We start from the raw sequence: 13,055 nt of genomic DNA, 5'->3' as shown, positions 1-13,055 counted from the left end.
CAGCACAACTGGACTAAACCAAAGCTAAGAAGTTTCCTGAATACAATCAAACACTTTGAGGGACAGAGTAGCAGAGGTAGGAGTCTGGGGACCATGCTTTCAGGGGGCATCTAGGTCAATTGGCATAACAAAGCTTATTAACAAAATGTTCTGCATCCTACTTTGGTGAGTGGCGCCTGGAGTCTTAAAAGCTTGCAAGTGGCCATCTAAGATGCATCAATTGGTCCCAACCACCTGGAGTAAAAGAGAATGAAGAACACCAAAGATGCAGGGAAAATATTAGCCCAAGAGACAGAAAGGGCCACATGAACCAGAGACTCCATCAGCCTGAGACCAGAAGAACTAGATGGTGCCCGGCTACCACCAATGACCGCCCTGACAGGGAACACAACAGAGAGTCCCGGATGGAGCAGGAGAAAGGTGGGGTACAGAACTCAAATTCTAGTAAGAAGACCAGACTTAATGGTCCGACTGAGACTGGAGGTACCCCGGAAAGCATGGCCCCTGGATTCTCTATCAGCCCAGAACTCAAACAATTTCCACGGCCAACTCTTCAGACAGGGATTGGAGTAGACTGTGGGACATAAAAGTGATACTCATGAGGAGTGTGCCTCTTAGCTCAAGCAGATACAAGAGACTAAACAGGCAGCTTTTGTCCGGAGGTGACGTGGAAAGGCAGAGGGTTAGGAGCTGGTTGAATGGACATGAGGTATCAGAGGTGGAAAGGAGGAGCGTGCTGTCACAGTATCGGGAGAGCAATTAGTCACATAACAATGTATGTATTAATTTTTGTATGGGGAAAAAAAAAAAGACCATGATTTTGTTATAGGTGAACATGCAATGTAGAAATCACATTTTGTCAAAATTTTTCTTGAAATGTCTTAGAAAGAGATTTGGAAAATGACAAACTCTCATCCAGTTTTTCCTCAAGTGTGGCGACATATGTCTCTTTCTTTCACCCAACTCTACGTAACCTAAGTTGTTTTTAGAAGCCCTGCTCTTCCGGAGTGGGGACGGCGAAGGAATCTTCAACCCCTGGAATCACACTCAGCGAAGAATGATGCTCGCCTGGTGAGCGGTCCAGGAAACTCAGAGTGAGTGAAGCCACTGCAGAGTCACAGGCTTCCTCTCTCCTGCTCACTCTGGGGCTGTTCCTCCACTCTTTAAAAATAGTTTATTCTCTCTGTCTGTCAATATCTCTCAATCTAACTCCATCTTTTTTGCCAAGGGAATGCTGTTGAATTTGCATAAATTCATAACACGAGATGCTGTGTCTGAAGGGGCCTTGCCCTAATCCTGGAGGACTCTCTCCTCTGGACTAGGCCTTACTTTGTTTCTTGTAAAATGCAATGAGACTGAAGTTGCAGGACATGAAAATCAGTCAAAAGACTTTCATTATCCCTTCAGTGCCCATCCAAGACTAAGCAACAATCAGATATTTTTCAGACCTCTGCTGAAGGGGAATTTTTTTCTTTCTAACGTCTAAGCAATCTGGATCCCCATAGCTCACTTGGGTAAAAGAGTAGACACAAAGGGGTTTCCCTGAACCCAAAACTGGTTCTATGACTACAGTCAGACAATCTCTTCAAAGGTATGAAGTTAGAAGGAAGTTGTTCCGACCCATTTTGCTATCACCCATGGGAGGCCTAAATAATGGGCTTATGAATTCTAGTCTCAATTTTCCCCCCTCCTTCCATACAGTGAGGGGGAATTCCCTCTGTTTTTTTAATAGAAACATGAAATAACAAGAAATATAAGTTTTAGACAAAAATTGACCTCTCCCAGGGCTTTTATGAGCTTTGCATGTTCCCATTCCTTGTTACAAATACATATAGTTTATCTTTTGGGAGGGAACACACAGAATTTAGTGTAGCTTACTTAATGGTCACAGTTTCTTACTTCTTCCTAAGAGAAAGAAAAGGAAATAACTCCTTAATTACTTGGTGAGAGTATAGAGGTCTATAGGTTCTTGGAAGAGAACTTAATCGTCGGTCTCTAGGTACAAATAGAGAAAGCCAAATCTAAGAGACCTCTTACTGAACCCCAGCCAGCCCCATGACTAACCTGTGCCTTGGTTATATACAATTCCTTGGTTGCACATCGTGAAAGTTCAGAGTAGTTCTCAAAATGAGGAATATTAAGTCTTCCAGCGGCTGTTGCTTTTCTTTTCTCTCATTTTTTTAAGTTTTAATTAGTTGCTATCATTCTAACATTCACATAAAAATCTGGGTTCACATCATCTCTTTTAAAATGAGGCAGATCTGCTGCACAGAGCCTGTGAGTGGCAGCTTGACTCTATAGATGGGGCAAGTTTTTTTTTTAATCACAATCCCCAGCCTGCCCATGTCTCTGGTTTATGTTACTTTTTGTGCCCATTGGCTTCGAGGCTGCAACGCCTGGCCAACTATATAAGTACATGGGCTGAATCCTGGCCTGTAGAGCTGAAAACAAACTCATAGGAAAGACAGACCAGGTCAAATATCTCCAAATGTGACAATGATAATACAGGAAGGAAAAGTACATGGTGTTATGGAGGCACTTAGTGGGAATCTGAACTAGTTGCAGAGTTTAGGGAAGGAGCGTCCTGAAACACTGTAGCTTTAACAAAGATCTGAAAGATATTGAAATATGGCATTAAAACTCATCTAACTTCATGAGGGAGAAGAATCAGGATCAGCGCAAAGCTGATTCCTATGATGTGGAGGTCAGACATACCTCCACTCTCCAACTGCATCACCATTTCTGACACCAGCCATTCCCCCCACGACACTCTCTACTTTTCTGCTGGATTCCATAATTTGTTGCAATGGCCATACAGAACTCACAGACCATACTCACAGTTATGGGGTTTATTAGGGAAGTAACAGGCTACAATTCAGGATTAGGATCAACTTGTAAGTAACAGGAACAACTCAGGAGACAGGATGCAGTTTGTCAATCAGGACAGCTTCCAACCAGGACAGCTCCATCAGCTCCTCTCTGCCATGCTAGCAGTCCCTCTCTGGACAGGCCTCCTTTCGACTTCCATTTGGCCGTTAAGCCTATCCCTCTTGGCCTTAGGGTTACAGCTCTGAGCACAGCCTGGGCATCTGCTGCTCCCAAAGGCAGGCCGGCTGGCCACCACACTGCTACTTGCTCTGCTCAGGCATCTGCCTGCACGGGCCTGGAATTTGGCTGCTTCCCCTTACATGGTGCCCAGTTCCATCAGCAACCTCCTACCTGGAGGTTCCCAGCTCCACCCATGGGCCAACTCATCCACCGCCGCAGTCCGCTGGTCTCACGTTTCCCACTGCTCACATTGCTGCCGCCATTTCTCTGCTGCTTGGCTCTGCTGTGCCTGGTGCAGTCTCATGCCATCTCATGCCGTCTTCCGTGGATACTCCAGTAATACTCCTTGACCCATATTACAGCTCTTTTAGGAAGTTCCCCCCTCGTCTCTCTCTTTTCTTGCCTCTCTAAAAACCTCTGTGGGGTTGGCTGTTTATTTAAGTAAACTCTTTGTCAATTTCAAGCCATGGCCCTCCTAGCAGGACCACAAACTGACCAATCTCCTCTGTGGACCACAAGTCAGGCAATCCTACTGGGTGGACTTTCAAACCACTGTTTGAAAAGCTGGCAATGAATACTTGAATAGCAAATTGACCAATCCCTGCAGGGTGCGCAAAATAGACAGATCACAGGGCAGAGTGCAGCCCAAACAATCATTTTTGGCAGAATTACAAACCCAGAGCCAGAAAGGCTATACACAAGAGAAACCCATTGCACTGCAGATACATAGGCGATAACTTAGCAAAATGGGTGTGGGGAGTGTGCCAAGCAGGGAAAAAACATGTGGCCCAGGTTCCAGTTACTATTGCTAAGAAACAAATAAAACAAATTCCAAACTTAGTAGCCTAAAAGAAGGGCAATCATTTTATTCGGTCTTGTAGATTCTGTGGGTCAGGAATTTGGAAAGGGCTTGTCTAGGCAGTTCTGACTGGAGATCTCTCATGTGGTTGTGATCAGATGCTGCCTAGAGCTACAACAATGGGGGATGGAGCCCCTAGGATCTGGCCGGGCATCTCTGTCTTCATGGAGCCTCTGGGCCTCTCCCCAGGGTCTCAGCATCCATTTGTAGATGGATGGTTAAACAAAACATAGACTAAACATACAGTAGAATATTATTCAGTCATAAAAAGGAATGACGTTCTAATACAAGCTACAACATGGATGAACCATGAAAGCATTATGCTAAGTGAAATAATCCAGTCACAAAAAAATAAATATTGCAAATATCATACGATTCCATTTGTATGAAAAATCAAGAATAGGCAGTTCGTAGACACGAAAAAAAGATTAGATTCTATCAGGGGCAGGGGGGAGGAGTGAAGGGAGAGTTATTGCTTAATAGGCACAGACTTTCTGTTTGAGGTGATGAGAAAATTTTGGATATAGACGGTGGTGACGTTTGCACAACATTGTGAATGTAATTAAACCCGCTGAAATGTACACTTAAAAATGATTAAATGGCAAATTTTATGTACTATATATTTTACTACAATAAAATAAAATTTTAAAATAATGACTGCTGCATTTCTGGAAGATAAGTTTTTTTGTCATTGTTTTTTCCTTTGGTTAGTTGGTTTTCAAGACATTTTGAGTTTGAGATGCCTTGGAGACAACCAAGTGGAAAGAGCAAGTAGGCATGTCTGGAGCTCAGAAGAAAAGTCTGGACTGGAGAGACAAAGGTGTGAGTCAATAGCATATGACAGGTAATTGAAGCCTTGGGTGTAGATGTTAATGGATGTTAACATCTGATGAATTATCTTTCATTCTCATAGCATCCTAGCAGAGGTTTGCACCCTTATAATTATTCAATTGATTATTTGCTGATTATCTTGGAAGAGGAAGTCAACTTCTGTGAGGGCAGGGACCCAGGCTGCCTTGGTCACTATCTTAGTTATCTAGTGCTGCTATAACAGAAAGAGCACAGGTGGGTGGCTTTGATGAGCAGAAATGTTTATTTTCTCATAGTTTAGGAGGGTAGAAGTCTGAATTCAGGGAGCTAGCTTTAGGGGAAGGCTCTCTCTGTCCACTCTGCAGGAAAATTCTTAACTTTGGTAACATTCTTCTTGGCATTCCTTGGAGATCTCCACATGGCATCCATCTTCTCTCATTTTGCTTGCTTGCTTCTGTGCCTTCTCTGCTGTTTTTATATCTCCAAAGTGATTGGCTACCAGCAATTCCATTCCTAGGTTGTTATGGATTGAATTGTGTCACCCAAAAATGTGTATCAACTTGGCTGGGACATAATCTCAGTATTGTGTGGTTGCCCACTATTTTGTGATCTGATGTGATCATCTATGTGTTGTATATTCTAGTGGCACAGTGGGTTAAGCGTTAAGCTGCTAATCAAAAGGTTGGCAGTTCGAATCCACCAGCTGCTCCTTGGAAACCCTGTGAGACAGTTCCACTCTGTCCAATAGGGTTACTATGAGCTGGAATTGATTCAACCGCAACGGGTTTTTGTAAATCCTAACCTCTCTGATGTTAATGAGGCAAGATTAGAGGCACTTATGTTAACGAGGCAGGACTCAATCTACAGGATTAGGTTGTATCTTGAGTCAATCTCTTTTGAGATATAAAAGAGATAATGAAGCAGAGAGGAGAGAGACCTCATTACCACCAAGCAAGAAAAACTACGAGTGGAGTGTGTTCTTTGGACTCAGGGTCCCTGCACCGAGACGCTCCTAGACCCGGGGGAATATTGATGACAAGGACCTTCCCCTAGAGCCAACAGAGAGAGAAAACCTTCCCCTGGAGCTGGCACCCTGAATTCGGACTTCTAGCCTCCTAAACTGTGAGAGAATAAACTTCTGTTTGATAAAGCCATTCACTTGTAGTATTTCTGTTATAGCAGCACTAGATAACAAAGACATAGGTATATACCCTAGGGATCTAATAGAAGTGACACTTACAGACATATGCACAACCATGTTCATCGCAGCACAATTCACAATAGCAAAAAGATAGAAACAACTTAAGCATCCATCAACAGATGAGTGGAAAAGTAAAATGTGGTATACATACAATTGAATTCCACTCAGTGATAAAGAGAAATGAGTTCCCAAAACATATTGACACGTGGATGAACCTGGAGGACATTATGTTGAGCAAAATAGGTCAATCACAAAAAAAACAAATACTGTATGTTCCAGGGGAAGATTACCCAATAAGTAAGGTAAGCACAGTTTACAGGTGCTTACTTACTAATCTACAGTGATCAATTTCACATGAGTTTCACCACATCTTTGGTCACTACAGATTAGTAAGTAAGTACGAGTAAGCCCGTGCTTACCTTGTTTAGTGGGTAATCTGTCCCTGTCAGGGATTGTAAATGTGAAAAGAGGCTTTGATTCTGTTGGGAGGTGCTGTGGGGTTGGAAGAGAGAGCAACATCTTTGATGTGAAAAAATGTGAAGTTGTTCACTACAGATGATCTGGTAAGCAAGGTAAGCACCATGCTTAACTAGCCAACTGGATAATCTGCCCCTGGTATGTTCTCAGTATTATGAAATGATATGAACAAGTAAATATAGAGAAACTAGTGTTCTTTAGTGGTTACTAGGGATTGGGGGTAGGGGAAGGAGGATTCACTCTCCAGATAGTAGACACTTGTTATTTTTGGTGATGGGAAAGGTGACACCAAATGAGAGTGAAGTATACACAGCTCGATGAAGGTCAGTCATGTCACTAAAAAGTACACACACACAAAAGGACCTATTGGTAATTGTTACGGCAGATATAATTTTGAAACAACAGCAAAAACAACCAAAAAAATACATTAGGGTATATATGTACATAGCATATATGTGTATAGGTGTTGTTGGAATCGTGTGGCAACAGTGTCAGAGACTTCCTCATCTAACTTCACAAGGCAGGAGGGGGTGGGGGAGGAGAATCAAGATAAACAGCCTGAGGCTTATGCCTATGAGACAAAGGTCAGACATACCTTCTCTCTCCAACCTGTTTACCAATTCTGACATCAGCTGTCCCTCCCACAGCACTCTCTACTTCTCTGCTGGGTTCAATAATTCATTGCAATGGCCGCTCAGAACTCACAGACCATACTCACAGTTATGGGCTTTATTAGGGAAGTAACAGGTTACAATTCAGGATACAGTTCTTCAATCAGGACAACCTCTTCTCAGCCATGCCTGCATGCAGGCCTCTCTTTGGCCCTTGGCTCTCAGCCCCTCTGGCCAGCCTCTGCCCTGCTTTGGCAAGTGCTACAAAGCTCTTTACTTCCACCAATAAGTGCCCAGAGGCACCCTGCTCTGCCAGTAAGCCTCAGCCGAAGGTATGCAACTCTCTAGTTCTGTGGGTCAGCAAGACTAGCTCCGCCAACAGGTGCCTGGAGGTACCTCACTCCACCAGGAAGCTTCCTGCCCAAAGGCACTCAGCTCTCTCACTCTGTGGGTCAGCACAGCCACTGTAACCACCTTGCTTCATGGGATGGGAAGCCCACTGCACTGCCTTGCATTGGTCTCTTGGTTCTGCTGCTGCCATTTCTCTGCTGCTGCTTCTCAGCACCATCTTACTCCGTCTCCTGTGTCACAGCTCTGTGTCTCTGTCTCCTGGGCCTAGAAGGTTCTCAGTGCAGGGACCCCAAGTCCAAAGGACGTGCTCCATTCCAATCTCTCATTCTTGTTGGTAATGAGGTCCCCCCTTTCCACCTCTGGGATAGCTCATATTAAGCTTAGTAGGATAGCAAAACTGACCAGTCCACTCGATAGAGTTCCACACCTTATTTGCATGGTCCCACCCCCACAAGAGTGCCATGCACCTTATTTGCATTATTATCAAGCTGTCCAATCCCCTTGGTGGACCACAAGCACCTTATTTACATAATCACACCCAATCATTTGGCTGGAGTTATAAGACCATGGTGAGAAAGGCCATATAAAAGTGATTCACTGTACCTCAGGCCACCCCCTGGCTTTTCTAGCCATGGTTCTTTCATATTTGGAGTATAACTTCTCCCTCTCAATCATTCTACTAGTCCAAAACAGTCATTAACAATTAGTCCTTCAGCAGGGCAGAGCGTCCTCAGGGTGAGGTTACTCAGGTACCAGCTATTCAGGTCTGCTGCAGATATTCATCTGATCTGGTCAGGTCCTCCAAAAGTCATCTCAGTTCTACCCTTTCTGGTGTCTGATAAAATTTAACTGAGAGAAGATTATTTCCTTACTCTGCGCCTCATAAGGTATCAGCATAGCAACACATTTAAAGGACTTTAGGTTCGGCCGCTGTACTCCAGTCCAGCAGTGCCTCCTCCTTAGTCCACTCTCTCGTAGTTACTTCTTCTGCAGAGACAGTTTTTACAATCACAATTAACCCTATTAACAATAAACACTCATAGCTGAATCATATAATCCGATCAGCATCTTTTCCCACCTTCTTCTCCTCAGAACTATCAGTAAAAAAGGAATCTATTCAATGGGATTTCTCCCTTGTCCCCCTTATTTTTAGTCTAAGCACACCACAAAAGCATGTAAGCCAGCCACTTCATGCCTTTATCTTCCCCCATTTTAGACAGTCAATGTATAAATTGCCCATCTCTAACAAACCAGTACTCTGAAGAGACAGGTATATTCCTTAATCTGAAGAATCTTCTGTTCTGGTTAGAATTTGATCATCTTGGAACAGAGCACTGCTGTTTCCGACTCTGCTCGAAATTTGAGGGGCAACAGATTTGGTTGCTATGCAATGCATATGCTGCCTTTGTTTTCTAAGAGCGAGAGTAGGTTTATAAGAGAGTTTGACCCGTAATTTTTCCCGTTCTGGTTATCATTCTGGTTCACCCAAATTTTAAAAATTCGAGTCTGTTCCAGTTTTGATTCCTCCATCATGACTGAACCAGGAAGAAGACCTCATTTACAAAGCAATGAAAAAAATGGAAAATTCCTAGAAATCAACTTCACAAGAAAGATACAAAATCTCTGTGAAGAAAATGTTTACAACACTACAGAAGGAGACAGAAAAAGCTTTGAACCAATAGAAGTATGAGCTATGTTCTTGGCTAGGAAGACTCTGCATCAGGATATCCGTTCATCAGGATGTTTAATGAGATCCCAGGCCAGTGAGTGGAGGAGAGTGGTGGAAGGCCTAGGTGGGGAAATAAAGAAGCTCATGAAGCCTTCCTTTCTTAATCTCAGGTGGCCAGTTCAAAGCAGGCCTGGGCAAGGGATGGGACGATGGATGATTTAACTTTAAATGAATTTGGAAGTTTGGACTCTCATTAGAGTGAACCAAATGAAATTGACAATATTCAACCACTTACGACCACAGAAATGTCAACTCCATATGGTTCAGCTTTACGCATGGAAGTGGATTTTTTAAATTATGGAATGGAGACTGTTTGGGGTTAGAGTGACAGAGAGAATTTTATCACCTAAGAGTGACTAAAATAGCCAGGGTGCTTGCCTAAGACTTCATTCAAGGATGTGGGGAAGAACTGGCTCACAGAGACAGTTTGAATATGTAAAGGGGCAAAGAAAGAGTAAACTGCTTACACCCATGGGTCCATCTCTTTAACACATTGGCTACACTTATCTTATTCTATGTACTTATCACATGTTGATCCAAAAAATCTCTGACAGAAATAGAAATCTTCTCTACTGCCATTGAGTCGATTCTGACTCATAGCAACCCTGTCAGATGGAATTGAACTGCTCCATAGGGTTTCCAATGCTGTAAATCTTTATGGAAGCAGACTGGCACATCTTTCTCCCACGGAGTAGCTCGTGGGTTTGAACCACTGACCTTTCAGTTAGCATCCGAGTGCTTTAACCACTGCACCACTAGGACACACATCAGGTAACCTATAACTTCTCCTCCCCACCCCCACCCATCCCCCTGGCAACGTACCCCTGTAGCTCTGTGTTCTACTCTCACTAGAGTTGATTCCTCTCTACACCTGCTGGGCAGCAGTGGCATTGGCACTTCCCTTTGCCTCTTTCCCGGGCTGGATCTCTTGTTTCTTGGATTCCATGAGTTTTTCTCTGATGGTTTTCTCCCTCGTGTGCCACTCACTTCCTGAGAAAGGGGCATAAAAGAGAAAAAAATATTTTATAAAAATTTTATTGAGTTTTTGGTTTAAGTTTACATAGCAAATTAGGTTCCCATTTAACAATTTCTATACATGCTGTTCAGTGACATTGGTTACATTTTCCACATTGTGTCAACTTTCTCCGTATTTCCATTCTGGTTGTTCTTCATCCATTAATCCAGCTTCTCTGAACCTTCCTCCCTTCCCTGATTTTCTCATCTATGCTTTAGGGTAAAATGTATAGATGATTTTTATTTTTTTTTTTAAGGAACACAGGACTCATGAGTTATATTATTTTATGGGCCTATCTGTTATTTAGCTGAAAGGTGACCTCCGGGAGTAGTTTCAGTTCAAAGTTTAAAGGGTATCTCAGGGGGTTCCTCTAGTCTCTATCAGTCCCATAAGTCTGGCCTTTTAATTCAATTTTATTTTTTAAATAAGAATTAGAGTTTTGTTCTACAATTTTCTCTCATTCTATCCGGGACCATCTATTGTGTCCTTGGTCAGAAAGGTAGGTAGTGGTACTCAGGTACCATCTACATCTTCTGGTCTCTGGATAGATGAGGCAGAGTTTTGTGAAGGCAATTAGTCCTGTAGACTAGATTCTTCTTTGAGTATTCAGTTTCTTTCTTTCTCTTTTGCTCCAGATGGGTAGAGACCAATAGTTGTATCTTAGGTGGCCACTCCCAAGCTTTTAAGGCCCCAGACACTATTCACCAAACTAGGATCTAGAACATCAACTTTATAGACTATGTTGTGCCAATTGACCCAGTTGCCCCACGAGACTATGGTCCTAAGACTTCAAACCCAGTAAACCAGTCCTGCAAGGCGTTTGGTTATGTCTGGGAGGTAGCCGTGACTCTGTCTCCTCTGTGCTTTATTGTATGTATGAATATATGTGCAGCACACAAAAACATGTATGTATTATGCCTTTTTAAAAAATTATTCTGACCCATAGTGACCCTGTATAAGACAGAATAGAACTGCCCCATAGGGTTTCCAAGAAGTGGCTGGTGGATTCGAACTGCCGACCTTTTGGTTAACAGCCAAGCTCTTAACCACTGCACCACCAGGGCTCCATCTATGCCTACAGATACACCTATACATGCATACATATATACACATATACAATTTGCTATGCACATGTACGCATATATATCTACCTATGTAACCAATCCCGTATTTTTGCGTTGTTACTGCTGTTGTTGTCAAATTGCATATGTTATAGCATTTACCCATAAGATCCCTTAATCTTGTGTATTTCTTATTGCCATCATTTATCTTGGTTAAGTTGTGCACATTTCACCCACATTTGGTATTGACTTTCCAATCACCAAAAATACCAAGTATCTACTGTCTAGAGAGATTCTCTCTTCCTCCTCCTCCCATCCCTGGTAACCACCAAAGAATGTTGATTTTTTATATGTATACCCATTTTTGTCTTTTTATAAGAGTGGTATCATACAATATTTGTCCTGTTGTGATTGATTTATTTCACTCAGCCTAATGTCCTCCAGATTCACCCATGTTGTAAAATATTTCATGGACTCAACATTATTCTTTATTGTTGTGTAGTATTCCATTTGTATATACATATATGTATATGCTGCATGGAGCCCTGGTGGCACAGTGGTTAAGAGCTCAGCCACTAACCAAAAGGTCAGCAGTTCAAATCCACCAGCAGCTCTTTGGAAACCCTATGGGGCAGTTCTACTCTGTCCTATAGGCTCGCAATGAATCAGAATCAACTTGACAGCAATGGGTTTTTTTTTGTTTTTTGTTTTTGTTTTTTTGTGCTACATATATGTCCATACGTATAATAGAGGACATAGAGGGCATAGTTATGGAAAGTTCTAGGATGTATCCAAACAGCTCGTGAGACTGAGTTACTGGGCTTGAAGGCTAAGGATCATAGTCTGAAGGGACATCTAGGTCAATTGGCGTAACATAGTTCATAAAGACAATGTTCTACATCCTAGTTTGGTGAGCAGTGTCTGGGGTCTTAAAGGCTTGTGAGCAGCCCTCTAAGATACAACTATTGGTCTCTTCCCGCCTAGAGCAAAGGAGAATGAAGGAAACCAAAGATTCAAGGAAGCAATTAGTCTACAGGACTAATGTCCCACATGAATCACAGCCTCCCCTAGCACAAGACCAGAAGAACCAAATGGTGCCCAGCTACTGCTACTGATCACTCTGACTCAGGGACATAATAGAAGGTCCTGGTTAGCTAGGAGAAAAATGTAGAACAAAACTCAAATTCGTGAAAACGACCAGACTTACTGGACTGATAGAGACTTGAGGTACCCCCGAGACTATCGCACTAAGACAGATAACCTTTTAACCTGGAACTGAAGCCACTCTCAGAAGTCACTTTTCAAACAAATAATACATCAGCCTATAAAATAAAAAATAACACCTGTGAGGAATGTGCTCCTTAGAACAATCAACTATATGAGACCAAACAGGCAACATTTGCCCAAGAGCAAAGATGAGAAGGCAAGCAGAGGCAGGGAAACTGGAGGGATGGAAACAGGGAAGGCAGGATGGAAACAGGGAGAGTGCTAAAACATTGCAGAGATAGCAACCAATGTCACAGAATCATTTGTGTATGAATTGTTGAATGGGAAACTAACTTGCTGTGTGAACTTTCACCCAAAATATAATAGAGGGTTGAAAAAATAAAAAACCTCCTTTAGCCACATTTGCCCTCCAGGTCTGTCCCATTTTCTCCCTTCTCTTCACAGCCAAACTTCTTCAAAGAAGAGGACATGTCCTTCAAAGACTTGATATACTTTACTAAAACATGTCACTAAATCCAATGGGCATTTTCAGATCTCTTCTTGCTTGCTTGCTCTTCTTGATCTCTTCAGCAGCACTTGATGTGATCCATCACTCCTTTCTAGAAATATTCTCTTCCTTGGGCTTCTAGTTTTCATCCCACTTCTCTGGCATCTCCTTTTCTACCT

The 13,055-nt window shown here is 42.6% G+C and overlaps 1 protein-coding gene across 1 annotated transcript in view; it reads right to left on the bottom strand.

Annotated features, from left to right (window-relative positions):
* The window catches only part of LOC105756826 (female-specific protein transformer-like), a 21,733-nt gene extending 8,874 nt beyond the window's left edge, over positions 1-12,859 (bottom strand). Inside the window, exons 1-2 of the mRNA XM_012558616.1 lie at positions 12,796-12,859; positions 9,958-10,076 (exon numbers count right to left, since the gene is read on the bottom strand). Coding sequence (XP_012414070.1) covers positions 9,958-10,076; positions 12,796-12,859 — 183 coding nt within the window. The remainder of the gene's footprint in view (positions 1-9,957; positions 10,077-12,795) is intronic.
* Between the last annotated feature and the right edge of the window lie 196 nt (positions 12,860-13,055).

This window comes from Trichechus manatus, unplaced genomic scaffold (genome assembly GCF_000243295.1).
Source record: "Trichechus manatus latirostris isolate Lorelei unplaced genomic scaffold, TriManLat1.0 scaffold00008, whole genome shotgun sequence".
Classification (NCBI taxonomy): domain Eukaryota; kingdom Metazoa; phylum Chordata; class Mammalia; order Sirenia; family Trichechidae; genus Trichechus; species Trichechus manatus.
The sequence above is the reverse complement of the archived record's forward strand: the minus strand, read 5'-3'. Positions and strand labels throughout refer to the sequence as shown.